The 20,988-nt window shown below is 39.4% G+C and overlaps 1 protein-coding gene across 2 annotated transcripts in view; it reads left to right on the top strand.

Annotated features, from left to right (window-relative positions):
* Positions 1-20,988, top strand: part of UBR2 (ubiquitin protein ligase E3 component n-recognin 2) — a 169,334-nt gene that overhangs the window by 136,483 nt on the left and 11,863 nt on the right. For both annotated transcript variants that reach the window (XM_006881986.1, XM_006881985.1), the window contains exons 35-43: positions 831-979; positions 1,404-1,459; positions 7,282-7,378; positions 8,022-8,089; positions 11,479-11,614; positions 12,775-12,865; positions 15,327-15,457; positions 16,268-16,376; positions 17,050-17,106. In XM_006881986.1, the coding sequence (XP_006882048.1) occupies positions 831-979; positions 1,404-1,459; positions 7,282-7,378; positions 8,022-8,089; positions 11,479-11,614; positions 12,775-12,865; positions 15,327-15,457; positions 16,268-16,376; positions 17,050-17,106 (894 nt within the window). The remainder of the gene's footprint in view (positions 1-830; positions 980-1,403; positions 1,460-7,281; positions 7,379-8,021; positions 8,090-11,478; positions 11,615-12,774; positions 12,866-15,326; positions 15,458-16,267; positions 16,377-17,049; positions 17,107-20,988) is intronic.

Raw genomic sequence — 20,988 nt, 5'->3', positions numbered from 1 at the left:
TTATTCTCTGCCTTCCCTCTGTCAATCCATTTAGATCAGCTCTTCTGAGGCAGGATAATTTACATTTCTGTAACCTTCTCTTACGTATAACCACCTAGTGAATCATGTTTTAGTGGTTAAATGTCAACATGTCAAATTGCTTTTAAGAAACACAGCTGTACGAGCACTATGGAAGGTGGTCTGGTGCCTTCTCAAAAAGTTAGAAATACCCTTTGACACCCAGCAATTACACTACTGGGAATTCCTAAAAAAAACCTCAGAGCCATGACTCAAACAGATGTATGCACACCCGCGTTTATTGCTTCATTATTCACAATAGCAAAGAAATGGAATCAACTCAAGTGCCCATCCACAAACAAATCGATAGAGAAACTAGGGAACACCCACATAATGTAATACTATGCAGCATTTAAAAATAATGGAATAGTGAAACATTACACAACATGGGGGAGCCTTGAGGACATTATGCTAAGTGAAACACCTCAATCACAAAAGGATAAATACTGCATAATCCTGCTGTTATAAAATAAGACAGACTTGGGAAGGGTTGGGAATGGGAAAAGAGTAGATAAATAATGAACACTGCATTAGAACAGATGAGGGGAAGAACTGTTCGAAAGGAATACATGATAAAGTATTCATTATATGTATGAGAACAATCTGGAACAAGGGGTGCATTGCAGGGTGGGCTGGAGGTATGGGGGTGGAGGGGAAAAAATGTACAACAATGAATAAATAAAAGAAAATAATATATGTTGTCTTAAAACAACACAGCCATCTGCTTGATATGAGGGTCAGTTTTGAACTAACTTTATACGTGTTCACTTCAGAAACCCTTACTCTAAAAGCATAAAAGAAATGCTGACGACATTTGGAACTGCTATTTACAAGGTGGGACTAAAGCTTCACCCCAATGAAGAGGATCCGCGAGTACCCATAATGTGTTGGGGGAGTTGTGCATACACCATCCAGAGCATAGGTAAGAGATTTGGAGGTGGGTTTCTCTTTAGTCACAAGCTGGGATTGACATGTATCATTTAAGGACTCCAGTTTTTAACCATTGCAGCACCTCACTGCCGTTGAGGCACACATCGCCGACCTTTCAGCACGTTTGCTAAGGTTGAAAGAGCAGGCAAGGAGATTGCCTGTCTTCCTTCTTGCAAAGCCAGCCGCTGGTGGAGTCGAACTGCCAGAGAGGTGCCACCTTTGGGTTAGCAGTGCAGCCCCTGCAGAATACACACAAAGGGGGCATCAGTGTGGAAAAAAGACTTTGTAGCAGAACTCATATTGATGGAGGTTATAGCTTCATGTCATTTGAGGAAATGTCTTTCATTTTCACCCAAAGTTAAGTCTACTGAAATGGCTCATAAATTCTGAAACCTGGCAATTTTGTGCTTTTACAGAGAGAATTTTAAGTGATGAAGATAAACCACTGTTTGGTCCTTTGCCTTGCAGATTGGTAAGTTCTCTGTTCAGATCATAGATGAGAGGCAATTAGGTGGTTCTTGCCTTAAACGTAGAAATCTTATGTACGTGTGCAATTAATTACTCCTTTTATAGTGAAACTCATTTTCTTTAAGGATATTGACAAAATAATGTTTTCCTCAATAAAAAAGAATTATGTTATTTTTTCATAATTTTTCTTTTGAGTAGACTTTAGCCAGTAATTATACCACTCTTTCCCAAGCATTAGAGGGATGGAAATGTCTGTTTTTAATTACTGGTAGCATAGGTGTGTGGGGGTTGGAGTGTGTGTATAAACTATATTATAAACATAATAATTATAATAAATATATTTTTGCTACTTATAAAAACTAGTTAAATGTAGTAGAGGATGAGTTTTGTTCTGTAATTTGAACTACATTATCAATAATTCAAGAATAAGCATTTCTATCCCTCTACTCCCACTATTATTCCAAGTGTGTAGACATATGCTTGGAAAAGAGTGGTGGCTATATGTATGTAAAGTAACACCAAATTAGGGAGCTCTGGTGGCCTAGTGGCAAGAAGCTACACTGCAATCCCAAAGGCGTGCAGTTCAAATCCACCAGCTGCTCCGGAAGAGATGGATGAGCAATCTCCTCTCGTGCAATTAAACAGCCTCTGGAAACCCATCGAAGGGTCAGCTATGGGTCGGGTTCAACTTGATGGTATACAACAACAACATCAGACTAGGGAGCTCTGGTGTCCTAGTGGCATGTAGTTCAAATCCACCAACTGCTCTGTGGGAGAAGGATAGGCAGTCTCCTCTTGTGGAATTTTCAGTCTCTGCAAACCCACTGGAGGGTCAGCTATGGGTCACTTCCAACTCAGAAGTACTCAACAACAACAATGTCAAATTAAGTACGTTTATTTTGAGCTGTGGTGCTGGAGAAGAGTACTGAATGTACCATGGACTGCCAGGAAAACAAACAGATTCATCTTGGAGAGGATTAAACCAAGCTCCTCCTTGGAGGCAAGGATTCTGGGGCTTCGTCTGACATACTTTGGGCATGTTGCCAGGAGGGACGGGTCCTTGGAGAGGGACATCATGCTTGGGAGGGTGGAGGGACAGTGCAGGAGGGGAAGACCCTCTATGAGATGGATTGATTCGGTGACTGGGGTAATCAGGATGGGCGTGTCAGAGGCAGTGTGGTTGGTGCAGGATAGAGCAGGGTTTAGGGCTGTTGTGCACAGGGTCGCTATGAGTCGTAAAAACAACAGCATTGCTAAAGAAAATGAGGAAGGAGTATATCAGGTACAGACAAGACTTGCTAGTTTGTTTAGCAATGTCTTGTGCTACCTACTCTTCAAGTTTATAATTGTAAAAGTGAAAGGGGGGGAAAGTGAAAGAAAAAAGAAAGCAAAAACATCTAGTTGTATTCATGTAGAATCTCTGAAGATGGACTATAGCAGTAGTTGTGGGTTTTTGTTTGTTTGGTGTTGTTTTGGGTTTGTTTTTGTTTTTGTTTTTGGGTTTTTTTAAGTTTCCCAAGTGGTAGAATTGGGAACTACTGATGTAAGGGCTTAACTAAAAAGTGAAAACCAGTGTAGTAAATACAGGTAAGTTTGCTGTAGTGGATGTGAATATTCAAAAGAACATCACAAATGTATAGAATAGAGTTTGTCTTATGTTTCACTGGTTGTTAGGTGCCATTGAGTCCATTTCAACTCATAATGCCCCTATGAACAGCACATCTGAACCTTGCTGTAGCCTACACCATCTTCACAATCTCTGATTTTTTTTTTTAAATTTTATTATTTTTGTGTGCGTGTACCGTCAAATCAGATCTGACTGGTACAGGAGGAGATTGCCCCTCCTTACCCGGCAGAGCATCTGGTGGACCGTGCACCTCTGGGATTGTAGTTGCAGCTTCTTGCCACTAGGCCACCAGAGCTCCCCATAATCTCTGATATTCTTGAGCCCATTATTACAGTCATTATGTCATTTCATCTCTTTAGAGCCTTCCTCTCTTTCCCTGACCCTTCACCTTTCTCAGTATGATAACCTTTTCCAAGTACTGGCCCCTTCTGACAGCATGCCCAAAGTATGGGAGACTAGCTGCACGTCCTCTGAGATGGACTTGTTCTTCTGACAGTCCATAGGATATTCACTAAACACCACATTGATTCTTCTGTCCTCCTTATACATTGTTCAGCTTTCAGATACATCAGAAGCAATTGAAAATGCCATGGCTTGAATCAGGCACACCTTAATCTCTTAACCGATAACCCTCTTTAGCACAGTTTCACTGAAAGCCATTTTTTAAGGCAATTCTCTATTTCCTTGGTTTTTTGTCCTTTTGTCCATCTCTTCAGTGCACTGTTGATTCTCATGTATCTGTTTTTTCTGTTATTGTGGCTTTGTGTTAGTGTGTAATCCGTTTACATTGATGCATGTTAACTTCCACAACTTTGCATTCTTGAAGTAGCATTCTGAAATAAACCCAGTTTGGTCACAATGTAGAAGATCTTTTTTATATAGCTTTTGTATACGATTCACTAATATTTTATCTAGAATTTTCCACCTGTATTGATAAAAGAGAGGCCTATTACTTTCCTTTCTTAATTTTTTTTTTTTTAATTATTTGTATGTGTGTGTACCGTCAAATCAGATCTGACTGGTACAGGAGGAGATTGTCCCTCCTTCCCCAGCAGAGCATCTGGTGGATTCGAACCATGTGCCTCTGGGATTGCAGTGCAGCTTCTTGCCACTAGGCCACCAGAGCTCCCTAAACTATTCTTTTGAGGTTATGAGATCAAAGTTAAACTTGCCTTATAAAATGCAGTCTGTTCTTTAAGAGGAAAGAAGACCATTTTAAATTTCCTTATTTAAAAGTATATTGCCATTGTGGATGGCCTAGTGGCAAGAAGCTGCACTGCAATCCCAGAGGTGAGCAGTTCAAATCCACCAGATCCTTCGCTGGAGAAGGAGGGGCAACCTCCTTCTGTACCTGTCAGATCCGATCTGATGGTACACATACACAAAATAATGACATTGAATTTTTTTTAAAAAAGTATATGGTTAACTACTTCTATTTTCCTGAATCCCATTCCTCAAAGTTATGTCCATTTATATCTCTCTCTGTTTTTTCAGGATAAACGTACAGTAGTTTCCCCTTCCACCTGTATCTGGCATCCATTCCCTCTCTTTTTACCTTTTTTTTTTTTTTAATAAAAACCTCCTTCTTTTATTCTCTCAGCACTTTCCTGTGACTGAGCATGTCCAGTTATCTCTCCTCTTAACCATCCCTGCTCAGCATCACCTACCTTCTCTCTTCCACTTGAACTTTTCTAATTTTTTTTCCTTTTCCTTTTTCTTTTCTTTTTTTACAAAGGCATTCCAAAGCGTATTTCATTATACTATACAAGTAGAAAAAGATGTAAAGACAGAAAAAAGATAATAGCATATCCCATTTTTTTATATCATTTTTCGTCTTTCTCAATGTCCATGTATGTATACTGTATGTATGCATGTATAACATGATATATAGCAAGACTGTTAGAGAAAAAAGTATAACATGTCTGCAGTTTCTTACAAACTGTTCTTTTAAACTCTGCAATTTGACTCCAGCTCCAACCCTTTTTTATGTTTTGGAAATTGCTTTTGTTAAGGCCAGCAGATGAACTCTGTCACTCTGGGTGAGCATTTCTTACACCTTTTCTTATTTGGTGTTTCTTGTTTTGTTTTGTTTTTTTAATTCTGTTAACACTGTTTCCTTCTGAAACTCAACTTTTCTCTTGATTTTTGTGACACTCCTGGTTTGGTGGTGTTTTGTTTCATTTTATTTCACCTTCCTTGACTAGTCCTCCTCAGTCTAGTCTTCTGCTTCCAAGTCTAGTCTGTTGCCTCTTATAAATGTTGTTTTAATCCCTCCAGAGTTCTCTTATCCTAAAATTCTTGCCAAGCAGGCTCCATCTATGCTTCTGATTTCAGTTATAGCTAAGTGAGTCCCACATACCTATCTCCAACTCAGTTCTTTAAATTGGATGCAGATCCATCATCTTATTTCCTGCTTTTTTGTTTTCATCTTCTTCTACCCAACGTCAGCCACTTACTGCTGTCAAGTTGATTGCAACTAAATAGCAGTCCCACAAGACAGAATAGAAGTGCCTGTAGGATTTCCAAGGCTGTAAATGTTATCTTTCTCCCACAGGGCTGTTGAATGCTTTAACCACTGCTCTACCAGGATGCTTTGGCTCTCCTATAGGCACATTCACTTCAGCGATAAAATTACATTTTTGTCTTCCTGGAATTGCTATCTTAGTTACTGTCATAACCATCTGACCAAGCCAGAAACTTAGAAATACTTTTTTTAAACAAAATTTATTCATTGTTGCACATTTTCCTCTTGGAAATAATACTTTCTGATGTGTCATTTACCTTGGCATTCCCTCAGATTGTTCTGTTGAATTCCCCTCCTGCGTATATTTTCTGTGTCTTCCATTCTACTTCTACCTGTTTGGTTCTGTTCTTACTGTTTCTTACCTTGATTAAAGTAGTAATCTCTCACCTGCATCTCACTCTTTCCTAATCAGTCACCAGGATCCATAATGCCACCTTGCATCAGACTTAACAGAATTACTGCCAATTCCAAGTCGCGAGTTCTCGGGCCTTTGTTATAGTTCATAGTCCAGCTCCTGATTGTTAGGATATATACTAATCTTTACTTCCTTGGAAACCCCTCAGCCATGTTGTTTGATGCTCTTGAGTCCATTTTCAACTCAGAGTGGCCCCATGTGGGAAGTCAGCTGCTCTGTAAAGTTTCCTAGTCTGCACTCCTTACCAGAGCAGGCCACCAACTCTTTGTCCTGCGTGGTGTCAGCCACCACCAGAGCCTTTTACACTGTGAGTTAAATATCCTTCATCTGTGATACTCACCGTCTTTGGTTCTTCCTCCCCTTCTTTGTTCTCCTCACACTGAATTCTGTGAACTTATAAAGGGAAAGCGAGGAAGTAAGCTTTGATATTGAGATAAAAACTAAGGCCTGGCATCCTCTCAGTTGTTACTGAACCACCATCGTATCACCAGTCTGTCTTTTCCACACAGCATGTTGATCCCTGAGTAAACTTGGTTTGGGGAATCCTGATGGCTTCGTGGGTAGAGCCTTGTGCTGCTAACTTAAAGGTGGTGCCTCTGGCGGTTCAAATCCACTAGTGGCTCTGACGGAGAAAGATGGGCAGTCTCCCCCCATGTGATTTACAGCCTCTAAAAACTATCAGATTCAGCTATCAGTTGATTCCAACTCAAAAGCAGTGAGTGATTTAAGTACAATTTTATATTTACATGTAGTTTTGTTTCTACCCTTTACTATAAAGGAGAGCTTTCTCATCCTAATGCATAGTCATCATATGTTTTTAATGACTACAGAGATCCTGGTAATGTGCACCCATTCCTAAGTTGAAAAGGAATGGACATCAAATCATATTGTTTTCCCACTACCAGGGGTATTTCCCATCTTTTAGAGCATCCCTTCAGACCAGATAGAAAGGATACTGTGTCGTTTTCTTAGCTTTCTTGACAGATGTGCCTTCTTTTCATTTCAGTAGAGAGGCAGCATGGTGGCACAGGGATAGCTTTTATTTGTTCAGCACAAAGTTAGTTCATTATTAGATGCTGCCCCATGTTAGAGACATGGCATGTAAGACATCATGTATTCAGTGCCCATACAAGCTAGAGAGCTTTAGTTATGCATGTAGCTTTGCTTTGACTAGCTGTGCTTAGAACAAGCATTCATAAAAGAGCAGAGCTGCTTCATGTGCTGGCATGTTTGTTAATTGTGTTAACTTCTTTCTTTCAGGATGACTGTCTTAGGTCACTGACAAGATTTGCATCAGCACATTGGACGGTTGCATCGCTTTCAGTGGTGCAAGGACACTTTTCTAAACTTTTTGCATGTGAGTGTTACTACATTTACAATATATAGGTTCATGTAACTACTCATCTTCTCCAATTTTTTTTTAGTGGTTTCACTTCTGTCTATTATGATATAATTATTTTAAGATAATGTTTTGTTTGTCTCATATATAAGCTCCATATAAGCTCTAGGTTGTGAATTCCTTTGTCCAGTGAAACCTGTAAGACAGAATGGAACAGGACTGCCTTATTTCTCCAGAAAAAGAGAGTTTTTCACCTTAGGCAGGGCATATTCTTACCATGTCTGTAGCCTATTTTAGTGGAAAATATTTGTCTTTTCCTTTTCTGACAGATTTCTGCCTTCCACGAGTTCTAGCTTTTATGGGTTTTTCTGTAGCTCATGCAAAAAAAAAAAAGTAAACTTGATTGTACTGTTGTCAGTTGGTTCCAGCTCATAGGGATGCTCCTTCAGGTTTCTGAAATTACAATAGGAGACAGCTCATCTTTCTTCTGAGGGGCCACTGGTGGAGTTGAACCACCAAAGATGCACAGCCTTTGCCTCAGAGCTCCAAACTTTATTATACATTATAATACATATACACATAATTACATATATTTATAAGATAATGTAATACTTTTACTGGCATAAGAAATGTACTAATATATTTCTCTTTAAACATTTAGCATTGGTGCCTAATGAAAACCAGGGAGATATTCCAAGCATTTTAGATATTGACATGTTTCATTTGTTGGTGAGTATTTTGCAAGTTGAATTTGATGGTCTCTTTATCGTACTACATAACTTTATCTTTGACTTGCTGAGTAATGTAAGGTGGTGGTTATTGTTGTTTGTTACATGCTGTCGAGTCTCTTGTAACTCATAACTACCCTGTGTACAACAGCCCTGAGACTTGCTCTGTCTTGTGCCAGCTTTACTGTCTCAGACACACCTCCCCCATTACCCCAGACACCGAATCAATCTATCTCATCGATGGTCTCCCTCTCTATCTTCGTCCCTCCACCCTTCCAAGCATGGTGTCCCTCTGCAAGGACAGGTTTCTTCTTGCAACATGCCCAAAGTATGTCAGATGAAGCTTCAGAATCCTTGCCTCCAAGCAGCAGACTGGCTTCACGCTCTCTAGAATGAACCTGTTTGTTCTCCTGGAAGTGCATGGTATATTCAGCACTCTTCTCCAGCACCACACAGGGATTATCATATGGCATTATTACCACTTCTCATTATGGATTTTTCCTGAAGAGCTTAAAAAAAAATCCAGGAATCTAATTGAGGTTTGATTTGAATGTCAAAGCAATTAAATGTTTATCTCCCTCTTATTTGCTTTGTGGCCCAGGTCAGTAATTAAGCCTCCCTTTTTACCTGTAAAGAGATAAAGACAATGCCAGCACTGTAAAGAATATTACTGGTCCATATAGTGCTTTAGTGCATTTTAGGATTTCTGTGGTCACACTATTTGTTGTTGTTATTGTTTTTATTTGCTGTGGAGTCTCCTGTGACTCATAGCGACCCTACGTACAGCAGCTCTGAAGCCTGCCCTGTCCTGACCCAGTCTCACTGATTCCAACACACCAACCCCTATTGCTCTAGTTATTGTATCAATCCATCTCATCCTGGGTCTTCCTCTCCTACGCTGTCCCTTCACCTTTCCAAGCATGATGTTCCTCTCTAAGGACCAGTCCTTCCTGGTCACATGCCCAAAGTATGTGAGATGGAGCTTCAAACTCCTAGCCTCCAAGGAGAAACTGGGTTTCACCCTCTACAAGAGACACCTATTTGTTTTCTTGGTGGTCCATGGTATGTTCAAGACTCTCCTCCAGCACAATTCAAAGGCATCACTATTTCTTCTGTCATCTTTAGTCATTATCCAGTTCTGTGATTACTTTACAAGTAATTGTAAAGACCGTGGCCTGGATCAGGAGCACCTTAGTCTCTAGACTGACATCATTGCTTTTTAGTACTCTGGAGAGGTCCCTGACAGCACATTTTCCCAGTGCAATTTGTCTTTTGGTTTCCTGACTGCTGGTGCCAAGAGCCAAGCAAGTTGTAATTGTTAACAACTTCAGTCTTTTCTCTATAATGGTACTGCCAGTTGGCCCAGTGGTGAGACTCTTTGTCTTATTGATGTTGAGCTTCAATCCATACTGAAGACTACCATCCTTCATCTTTTGTAGCAAGGGCTTCAGGTCCTCCTCAGTTTCAGCAAGCAGGGTGGTGTCATCTGCAAAATGTAGGTTGTTGATGAGTCTTCCTCCAATCCTGATGCTTCATTCCTCCTCAGAAAGCTCAGCTTCCTAAATAATCTGTTCTGCGTATAAATGGAAAAGATATGGAGACAGAATGCATCACTGACATACTCCTTTCCTGATTTTGACCCATGCAGTGTTTCCTTGCTCTGTTCTGAGGACTGCTTCCCAGTCCAAGTATAGGTTTCACATAAGCACAATCACACTGCTTACTAGCAGGCAATTCCTTTGAACGCTTAAGAAAAGGTATGTCCTCAGAGCAGGTCCAGCTTCATATCGGCATGCAAGCCCAGCTTCATATCGGCATGCTAGCTGGATTTCAGTCCTATCTCAACCATAAAAACTGTACAGGACACAGGATGCACTGTCTCACCCAGAAGCCTCAAGTACCGTCCCCTTAATCTCTCTGGGCTTCAGATTCTGCATCTAGAAATTGGTTAGGACTACCTCATATGACTGTAAGAATTCAGTGGGATAGTCTACAAAAAGAACTTAGAGTGGTATGTGCCTGATAAGCTTTTTTATTTGTAGCTATTATTTGTTGTTATTATTATTATTAAAGTCTGGTGGTCCAGTCTATAAGCAGTTGTGCTGCTAATCCAAGGTCAAGTGTCTCTGGCGGTTCAAATCCACCAGTGGCTGCAAGGAAGAAAGGTGGGCAGTCTCCCCCCATGCAGTATACATACTTGGAAAAGCAGTGTATGATCAGGTGTGGTTTGATCCCAGCAGCAATGAGTTAATAAGAGCTGCTGCTAAAGCCACCACCACTAGCACCGCCATACCAGCAGCAGGAGGCTAACGAATGAGCTAGCAAAGTCTCAGATGAATTTATCTAAAAAGCTCATAAGAGGAAGAGGTAAAAGATATACCAAGATTTTAATGGGTCAAACATCCATGCTTTTTTTCCACTGCCTCTGTCTTGGAAAGTTTCTATGTATTATTTTCATTTCTAACAATAAGCTACATTTAGGGAGTTCTTGTGGCATATTCCTTAGAGAGTTGCCCTGCTAACTCAATTAACCCTCCTTAAACCCACTAGCGCATCAGCTCATAGTCAGTTCTGACGCCATGGTAATGTGTTTGGGTTTTTGAAGTTTTGTTGGTTGTTTCTGACATTTTAGGGCACCACAGGACTAATGACATAATAGCACCCATCAAGACCCCTTTAATATTATTTTCTTTAACAAAGTCTAGTAGAAGTTCTCATGTATATGAAAAGAAAACCCATTGCCTCTGCGTCAATTCCAACTCTTGGTGCCCATAAAGGCCAGTTTAGGACTGCTCCCGGTGGTTTCCAGTGCTGTCAGCTTTATGTACTTGACTAGGGATGATTGATTCGTTTGAACTTTGGTGCTGGAACTGCTAGGAAAATGAACAGGTTTGTCTTAGGGTGAAACCAGGCTGCTCCTTAGAGACACGGATTCTGAAGCTCCTTCTGACATACTTTGGACATGTTGTAAGGTGGGACCAGTCCTTAGAGACGTCATGCTTGAGAGGGTGGAGGGACAGCACAGGAGAGGAAGACTCTTGATGACTGTAACTTGGGTAATGGGAGTGGGTGTGTCAGAGACAATAAGGTTGGCTCAGGATAGAGCAGGTTTCAGAGCTATTGTACATAGGGGCATTGTGAGTCACAGGCGACTTGACAGCACGTAACAACTGCCACATCTTAATCCCAAGTGAATAGCTGGTAGGTTGGAAAAACCAGCCTTTCGGTTAGCAGCCAGCTCTTCAAACCACTGTGCCACCACTGCTCCTTAACCTGTGAATCCTTTAGAAACAGATTTCCTAAGGGAAGTGGGAGGGTTGAAAGGGAGCTCACCATGTTTAGCTGGGAGAAGAAGGAAGTCTCAGTCTGTGATCTCCGCTTGCTGTCTAGGTGGGCTTGGTGCTCGCTTTCCCCGCGTTGCAGTGCCAGGATTTTTCAGGGATCAGCCTTGGTACTGGGGACCTCCACATCCTCCGTCTGGTTACAATGGCACACATCGTCCAGATCTTACTTACCTCATGTACAGGTAACACATCTTTTTCTCAGCTTCTCAAAGGAGGCACTTGAGTTTCCTCTGTTTAAAAATAAGTGTTCATAAGGAAAAGGGGATGGCGTATTCTCTTAGCTACTTCCTGCTGAAAAGGGACGCTGTGGGTTTCAGGGTGAAGATCTTCTCTCACTACTCTAAAGGGCCCCTTTGGCAGTAGGAAACACATAGACTATTATGGAGATTGATTTTGGAATTTAGATGCACTCTTATTGATTGTGCTTGGCCGTACATGTTCATATCCTTGAAGATGTATCATGGGGGTGTTGCAACCTAGAAGGCTCAAATTTGACTAACAAGTTATAAGTACTTGAGTCCAAAAATTATGGAAAAGTAAAAGAAAAGATTCTTTCATTGTTTTACAAACCCTCCCCCAGGTCCCCTCCACCATGTAGCCCTCGCTCTAGTCTCCTGTGATGACAGAAATACCTAGTTATATATCTCTCTTAAACAGTTTTCTCCCTCCTCTGTTTCAGTACAGTAGACTTTATTGAACCCATCTTACTCAGTCTCTCCCCAACAGTGGCATCATGTAATATTTGTCCTTTTGTGACTGGGATATTTCACTCAGCATAATGTTCTCCAGAGTCAACCATTTTGAATAATATTGCATGAGTTCCTTGTTTTTTTAATGCAGCATAGTATTCCATTGTGTGAATATACTGCAGGTTCTCTTATCCATTCATTTGTTGATGGGTAGGCTACTTTTTGAAGCACATTTCTTTGTCCCTTTAAAATCCCTCAGCAATGTGAATGTTCCTATACTTTATTTCAGAAGTTCAGTAATTTTTTAGCAGCATAATGATTAAGGCTTTTAGAATTTTGTTTCAACTTCTGTGTTTATTAATACCCTCATGAACTCACCATTATGTTTTCATTCAAGATTCCTATTTTTAGAATATTTTAAGACAATATATGTAATGGTTTTACCCTCAGCAGGCCAGTCAACATCTTGAAACATGTTAACTTTTTTTTCCAAAGCGCACTACTCACACCTCAGCAGTTAGAGTCTGTGTGTCTTTTGAAAGCACATTCTCATTTCATATTACTGTGTGAATGTATTTGGATCCTTAACTGATTTCAATACCAGTCATGATTAATAGGCAAATGCAGGGTGCTGATACTTCCTTATTTTTCAGAAGAGAATGGCATGGATCAAGAAAACCCTACTGGTGAAGAAGAATTGGCAATTCTTGATTTGTATAAAACACTTCGCCAGTATACAGGAAGGTGAGCTCATATCTTTACGTGACAGTTATTAGTGGGTGGTAACATGAAAAAGGAAATAGAAAAGGTGCAAATCAAAACTACTATGAGATATAGTCTCATCCCAGTAACGACAGCAAAATTCAACAGAGCAGCAAACAACAAATGCTGATGAGGTTGTGGAGAAACTGGAACCTTTAATCACTGTTGGTGGGAGTGTGAAATGGTGCGACCACTATGGAAGTCAGTATGGCACTTTCTCAAAAAGTTGGAAATAGAAATACCATTTGACTCAGCAGTTCCACTACTGGGAATATACCCTAAAGAAATCAGAACTGCCACCCAAACAGATATATGCACACCTATGTTTATTGCCAAGTTGTTCACAATAGCAAAGAAATAGAAACAACTAACATGTGTCCATCAACAAACAAATGGATAGAGAAGTTGTGGTATATTCACACAATTAAATACTATGCAGCACTGAAAAACAAGGAATTCATAAAATATTATATATAATGGATAATCCTGGGGCAGGGAGAAAAGTGCAACAATGAATGACTGGAAACCCTAAGTCTCTGTATACTTTTACTAAAATGAATTATTAGAAAAATGGTTAACCTCTATGAGCAACAAATGTGAACCTTGCCCTATCTTTTATTATTGTAAAGATAATATTTAAAGGTGAACAATAAATATGGTACCATTCCTCTTAAAAAAAAATGGTTAAACTCAGAGGACATTATGCTGAGGAAATACCTCAGTCACAAAAGGATAAATACTGCATAATACCACTATTATAAAACAACTGACATGAGGGTTGGGGTGAAACTAAGAGAAGAGGGGATAAATAATGTATACTGGATTGGAACAGATGAGGAAAAGAACTCTTTAAAAGGAATATATTTTTAGGCATTGTTTGTATGACCACAGTCTAGAAAAAGAGGTGTATAGCAAAGTGACCTAGGGGAGGGGAGAAGAGGAGGAAGGAAATTGCACAACAATGAATTTTTTTTTTAATGTGAACTGGAGTTGGGGTAGGGAGGAAAATGAACAACGAATAAATGAAAATCCAACTTTTCTGAAAACTTGCATTAAAATCACAATTTAAAAATGCATATGATTTTTCTAGCAATAAATTAAAAGCTATATATGTGTATGTTTGATGACAAGGAATAATATGATACTGGTTATGAGTAGTGTGTCCTGGAATATTGTAAGTCCATTAAAAGTTATAGTTAATGAAGTTCTGAAATGCATATGAATTTTATGTATTGCAGTTATATCTGTGTAAAACCAATTAGCATGAAAGTCATGTACCAGAATAATTTCTGTTAACCTAAGGTACTGGTATTTTTCAAAATTTTATGTTTCTCTTTTTTTGTGATTTGAATAGAAGTTTACAAAATAAATTTCTTTTTCCATTCAGCCATTCCTAAATTTTCTGTTTATGTGGCTTTTAATTGCTTTTATAACTTTAATACAGCATTGGAGGCTCTATCACCATTTATATCTGAATGCTACCACGAGTCTCTGTGGTTTCAGGATAGGAGGAAGATTCATCAACAGCCTGCATTATGCAGATGACACAACTTTGCTTGCTGAAAATGAAGATAATTTAAAACACGTGCTGCATAATGCCAAGAACTACAGCCTTCAGTATGGATTACATCTCAACATCAAGAAAACAAAGATCCTTACCACAAGCCTAACAGTCAACATTATGATAGATTGATAAAAGATTGAAGCTGTCAGTGATTTATTCTTGCTTGATCAATAATCAGCACCTTTGGTACCAGCAGACAGGAATGCAGGAGATGTATTGCATTGAGAAAATTTGCTGTCGATGACCTCCAAATACTGAAGAGCAGTGATGCCAGTTTAAAAACTAAGGTATGCCTGATTTAGGCTATGGCCTTCTCAGTCACCTGTGCATCAGAGAGCTGGACCGTGAACAAGGATGACAAGAATTATTGATGCCTTTCAGTTGTGGTGTTGGAGAAGAGTACTGAATATCCTATGGACTGCCAAAAGAATGGTTAGGTATATCCTAGGAGGGGTATTGTCAAGTTCTCCTTGGAGACAAGGATGATGAAGCTTCATCTTTCATACTTTGGACATGTAACCAGGCGAGGCTATTCCTTGGAAAGGGACATCATGTTTGGACAGATGAAAGATCAGCAAAGGAAAGGAAGACCTCCAATTAGATGGATTGACACTGTGACTTCCGCAATGAGCTGTAGTGTCTCAGAGATGATATGAATGGCACAGGATAGGGCAGGTTTCAGATTGGCTGTTCATAGGGTTGTTATCAATTGTATTCGACTTGACCTCACATAACAACAACAATAACCACTTTCTTACTTTACCTCTTAAGCTTGCATGCCATCAGTTCTAAGTATCAGTCCTCTGTTTTCACACTGTACTCTAGCTAGAATGACCTTCTCTTGTTGAGTCTCGTAGTAACTGTATATCTCTTCCACAGTGCCTTGAAAGAGAGGCCTTCTGGCTGGCATCTGTGGAGGAGTGTCAGAGCAGGAATCATGCCTTTCCTGAAGTGTTGTGCTTTGTTTTTTCATTACTTAAATGGAGTTCCTTCCCCATCTGAAGTTCAAGGTAATTTCTGATTTCTTTCACAAAGTAGGAAATGTTTTATAGTGTTTCAGCCCAAAATTTGAATGAAAAATTACTTAGAAAAATGGGAGCCAGGAAAAATATTAGAACACAGTTTATTGACTGTGATGATGTTCACAATTTAAATTAAAAGAAGCCATAATTTTTTAATAAATTTGATTCTGTTTGGATCTTTATACGTGTACTGTATTAAATATTATTCCATAATAATCACAAATGAATCTGATTTTAATGTGGGGATTGACTTGCTAGTTCACATTTTCTATATTCCCTTTTGATTTATTTCATTAAAGGAGTATAAAGGTGGATTACACTTATTAATGGTACTTTTATTTTACCTAGTTTCCCAAGCACATATTTGCAATGGTGATTATGGTTAATTTGTAAGTTTCTCATGATAAAACCATTGTATGAATGTGTAACTATTATATGTACTTCCACATTGCTTTATCTTTTCCAGGGTACATTAATTATATATTTACACTAATTTTCTATTTTGTGTTTGATATGGCCCATAAATTAGATCACACAGGTATAGATACCATTTTACAAATGTTGTTAAAGCTGAGACACCTGGACATTGTGACCTGTTGTTCGGTGTAGGACTTGCCTGACTCCATTTTGCCCGTGCGTCATTTCCATGCCCTGTGCCGTCCTGTTAAATTCCTACAAGTTATTTGTGACAGATTTAAACTCTTGGATTTCAGTTGATTGGTTTTTCAAAGTCTGCTCGTGTTTATTCCCACCTAAGACCTACTCTTGTAATCATTAAATTTTTGTTTATATTTGCAGTTTCTGGAGCAAGCCATTTTGAACATTTATGTAATTATCTCTCCCTACCAACCAACCTCATTTGCCTTTTCCAAGAAAATAGTGAGATAATGAATTCACTGATTGAAAGGTAATAATTATATATTTTATTTTATAGGAAAGTTATAGAACCATACTGTCTGTTTTTCAAATTTTCATATAGTCTGGCAGAATTCAGCTTCTGAAATTCAAACTATAACAATTAGGCCTCCTTAACTCATAAGCGTTTACCTTTTTGAGAAGATTTTTGCCATGATCGTGAATACCATAAGGCAATTTGCAGAGGTAATGACAGTAGTAATGGAAATCTTTATTCATAAGGACTTTTCTTCCATTGATTTTTAGAAAGAAACTTTCAGGATTATCTTGTCAGTGTCCTGACTTTATGTTTAAGAAGATTTGAAGCCTAAATAAACTGACCTCTCATGTCAAGTTTGTAACTGAGATAAAAGTAAAACTTGGATTTTATAGTTCCAGATTATATGTATTCATGAAGGCTGATTTCTCAAGAGTTTTCAAATTAATGGTATTATAATATATGTGTAGTTATAAGTTAACATATTAAGTCACAAGTCCTATTCTTCTAATTGTTAAAAGTTGCAGGCACAATAGGGACTTTTTATTGGTTGCTTTTGATTAGGCAAAATATATCATAATTAGTCAAGAAGATTTTTTTTATTACTAGATTTAGAGGTGGAAGAATTCTGATAGTCCTTTAAATGTAAAACTCTTTTGGGTTTTTTCCCCCCTTGTTCACATTCAAGTTGGTGTCATAACAATGAAGTTAAAAGATACCTCGAAGGTAAAAGAGAAGCAATAAGGTAAGTCAAAGATTGGTAAAGATTAGGTGGGATGGAACTTGTGAAGGGGCCCAAAATTGATTTCCCCAGCCTTCAGTTATTCCCAGAGGGAGGGCTTCTTGCCCTCATACTTTCTTTTTAATCTGAAGTATGAATTGAAATATGGTATGGTACCTTATTCTTGGCAAAAGAAATGACGTTATTAAATTTTGAAGTATTTTCAAAACAATAATAGGCTCCTTTCTAGGTTTTCTATAGTTTAAAAAAAAAATATGGAAATTTTCAAACTGCTCAAAAAGTAGAGAGAATTGTCTAATGAGGGCCCGTACCTGTCCCTGGGCTCCAGTAATTTTCAAATCATGGCCAGTCATTTTTATGTTTACAGTTTATTTGTTTAAGCCAAGATCCAAATTTGTTGTTGTTAGAAACCCCACAGTCAACAGAGTGAAGCCCTTCCTGAAGCTGTGCCAGCCTCACAGCGAGTGTTCTGTTCACGCCCACTGTTGCAGTCACTGTGTTCGTCTATCTGATTGAGAATCTACCCGTCTTTCACATACCTGCTCCTTCTCCAAGCATGATGTCCTTCACCAGGGACTGGCCCTTTCCACGGATTCTCACCGTGCTTGCTTCTATGGAGCACTCTGGCTGCACTTTCTTTCCAAGACAGCTTATTCTTTTAGCAGTCTGTGGGATATTCAGTGTTCATTACCAACTTTCAGATGCTTAAGAAGCAATTAAAGAGCCCCCGGTGTGCCTGCCCGTGGCACCAGGGGTTAAGCTGCTGCGCTAGAGTGAGTTCGCGCATAACTGGGGCCCCAGCCCGGTGCAGGCGGCCCTTTTAACCGCGAGCGACACAGAGGCGGACCAGGCCGCTGCCGGGGTTCGCCTCTTGGGTCTCAATTCTTAGGATGATCCCTTTGGGAACGGATAGTAGGCTCCTCAACTAATTGCGTGTCCTGTGTGTGCTGCAACTTAAACCAGTCCTTGGCTGTAATCCAATAAACTTTAGGTGTTATTGCAAAAAAAAAGAAGAAGCAATTGAAAATACTTTAAAGAGATCTTCGCTGTAGATTTGCTCAGTGCAATATGTCATTTGATTTTTTTAAATGTATTTTATATTGGTGTGCTTACAAAGTTGACATAGATCGTATTTCACACTATTATTCCTTCTCATTGTGTTTCATGCAATCATCCCTATTAGTTGTTCTTGTTGTTGAGTACCGTAGAGTCAGAACCAACCCATAACTGGCCCTCCAGTGGATTTTCAGGGGCAGTAAATTGCATAGGAGGAGATTACCCATCATTATGTTTTATAAAATTAATCACTATTGGACTATGCCCACATTACCCTGTTTTTTAAGGTCCCCTCCAGGGGGAGGACCATTTCCTTTGCCAGATCCCCTCAACCCCTCCAAATTGTGCAACCCTGTGATTGCACCCCTACCCATCCTCTCCCCTCTGCTTCCACCTCTTCCTACCTTTGGATCCTCATACATATTTTACTAGTTATTCTTCACATCTCATACCATACACAAAAATCAACCTAAGGTGGAACAGAGACCTGGAAATAAAGCCCAAAACCATAAAGTTCATAAGAGACAAACTGGGACCAAGCTTACAAAGCCAAGTCAATGGTATAAACAGTCTGACAAATACAGACAGGAATGCACAGTCCGGAGAGGGCAAAATTGATGAATGAGACCTTTTAAAGATTAAATCCCTGTGTCCATCAAAAACTTTTTCCAGTAGGGTGAAAAGAAAACCTACCGACTGGGAAAAAAACATTTGACAATAGCATCTCAAACAAGAGTCTCATAACAAAAGTTTACAGACTACTTCTGGCATCCAGAACAAGACTGCTGACCCAGAATGGGCAAAAGTCATTTGACTCTTTTGACTGCTGCAACTGGCTCTAGTGTGTCAGGAGGTGTGAAGATGGCACAGGATAGGACAGGGTTCAGGTCTGTTACTCATAGGGTCACTAGAGGTCATACTCAAGCCATCACAACCACAGCAATAGCTTCCATGGATGTTGATTGTGGACCTAAGTAAAATAAAATCCTTGACAATGTAGTATTTTCTCCATTTATCATGATGATGTTTAATGATTCAGTTGTAAAGATTTAAATAAGGTTTATATATTGCAATTGGTTAATATATTTCTGAAGACTCTTTAAAACTGTAAATTCCTCTTATTTATTTGTGGTATGTTTCATGAGAAGGTACACAGTGATGTCAGATCATCACTTACTGTGATGAACTGTTGATAAATTTTATTGGGTTGAACCATAAGCCATCTAATTTTTTCTAAGTTACCTATGAATGAATATCAGCAGTTTCTTATGGTAATCTAAAAACTAAGTACAGTGGATCTCCGTTTGTAGCATACATCACTGTGATGTTGTGTGCTAGCAAACTGATTCTGACTTACAGTGGTCCTATAGGAACTGCCCCCAGAGGCTCTGTGAGCCTGTAAAGTGTGGTGCCTGCTCACCGGGTCTCTTCTCCCACAAAGCCAACTCAGGAGTTCAGGCTGTCAGTCTGTCAGGAACCAGGAACTTAGTCATTGTACCACCAGGGCTTCTTCACTAACCCTGAGACTTTTCAAAAATACTCAAGCCCCTACCTATTAAATGTGTTTTCTCTAAAAATGATATCTTTATGGTAATGAAGAATAGCAAAACTCTTAGCAAGTGTTAGCAAGTGGCAGGCTGGCCTGACAGAAAATATCCACCTGTTAGGTGGTGGGTGTCAGCCTGTCATGCATACTCAGTGATGGCTCAGAAAGGCTGCATGATTAAGACCATAAACGTGAAGCTCAGGTTGCAAAGGAGGTGTGATGCATCCTCATTAGGGCAGGGAAGGTCCCAGGCTTCACCCATGTGTCCTTATGACAATCCTCATTTGGATTCTTTTGTTTTGATTATACTCCTAAGTAGGCCTTTCTGTAAATTCTGTGAGCTCTTCCTCTGAATAGCAGGTGTCAGTGAGGGGGCCTCTGGAAGGCCCCGGGAGGTCTCTGAGCTTGCTGCTGTCATCCTAAAGAGATAATGGGGAAACTCCAGATCTTTGGCCAGCACCCCCCTGTTGTGCAATCTGAAGGTCACTGTCCTTTTAACTGGTGAGACTGTGCCTTAGCTCTGAGAGGCCTTAGTCAGAGAGAAAATGCCATGGGGGCAGCTTGTCTCAGAATTGATGGAGAAGTGGGAAAGTGAGGATTTGATCACCTCACATTTAGGGATCTGGTACATGTTTAGTATGATCTACAAAGGATCCCAACATGTATATTACGCCCTACAATCCCCCCAAATGTTTCTGATAACCAACCTTGACTAAGAACTACTATCTAAAGTTTTTCCCTCTCAGGTTAAATCTATTATTTTTTTATTAATGATTTTTTTAATGTAACATATATATTTTTTACAGCATATTCTTTCTACTTAATTTTTCCCCCATTCATTCATTGTTGCACATTTTCCTCCCTGGCCACCCCTTCCCCCAGTTTGTTTTTTTTCTTTGAAAAGGAAAAAAAAATCTTTCAAATTCCCTCCCAAGTCCACTTTACTATGCGTTTTTTTTTCTGTAATTTTGTAATCTTGAATACATACATAAAAGGAATATAGGAATAGGATTAGGTGTTATAACATGCAAGCAAGATTCTGCTGAAGATTATCTAAAAATGACTGGAACGGCACATCAGCAGAGAACTACCTGAAATGCAGGCTGAATTTAGAAGAGGCCAAGGCACTAGAGATATTATAGCTAATGTCAGATGTATCTTGGCTGAAAGCAGGGAGTACTAGAGGAATGTCTGTCTATGTTTCATTGACTATGCAAAGGCATTTGACTCTGTGTATCACAACGAACTGTGACTGACTCTGAGAAGAATGGGAATCCCAGAAC

The sequence above is a fragment of the Elephantulus edwardii genome, unplaced genomic scaffold (genome assembly GCF_000299155.1).
Source record: "Elephantulus edwardii isolate Elephantulus edwardi_28Jun2011 unplaced genomic scaffold, EleEdw1.0 scaffold00017, whole genome shotgun sequence".
Classification (NCBI taxonomy): Eukaryota; Metazoa; Chordata; class Mammalia; order Macroscelidea; family Macroscelididae; genus Elephantulus; species Elephantulus edwardii.
The sequence above is the reverse complement of the archived record's forward strand: the minus strand, read 5'-3'. Positions and strand labels throughout refer to the sequence as shown.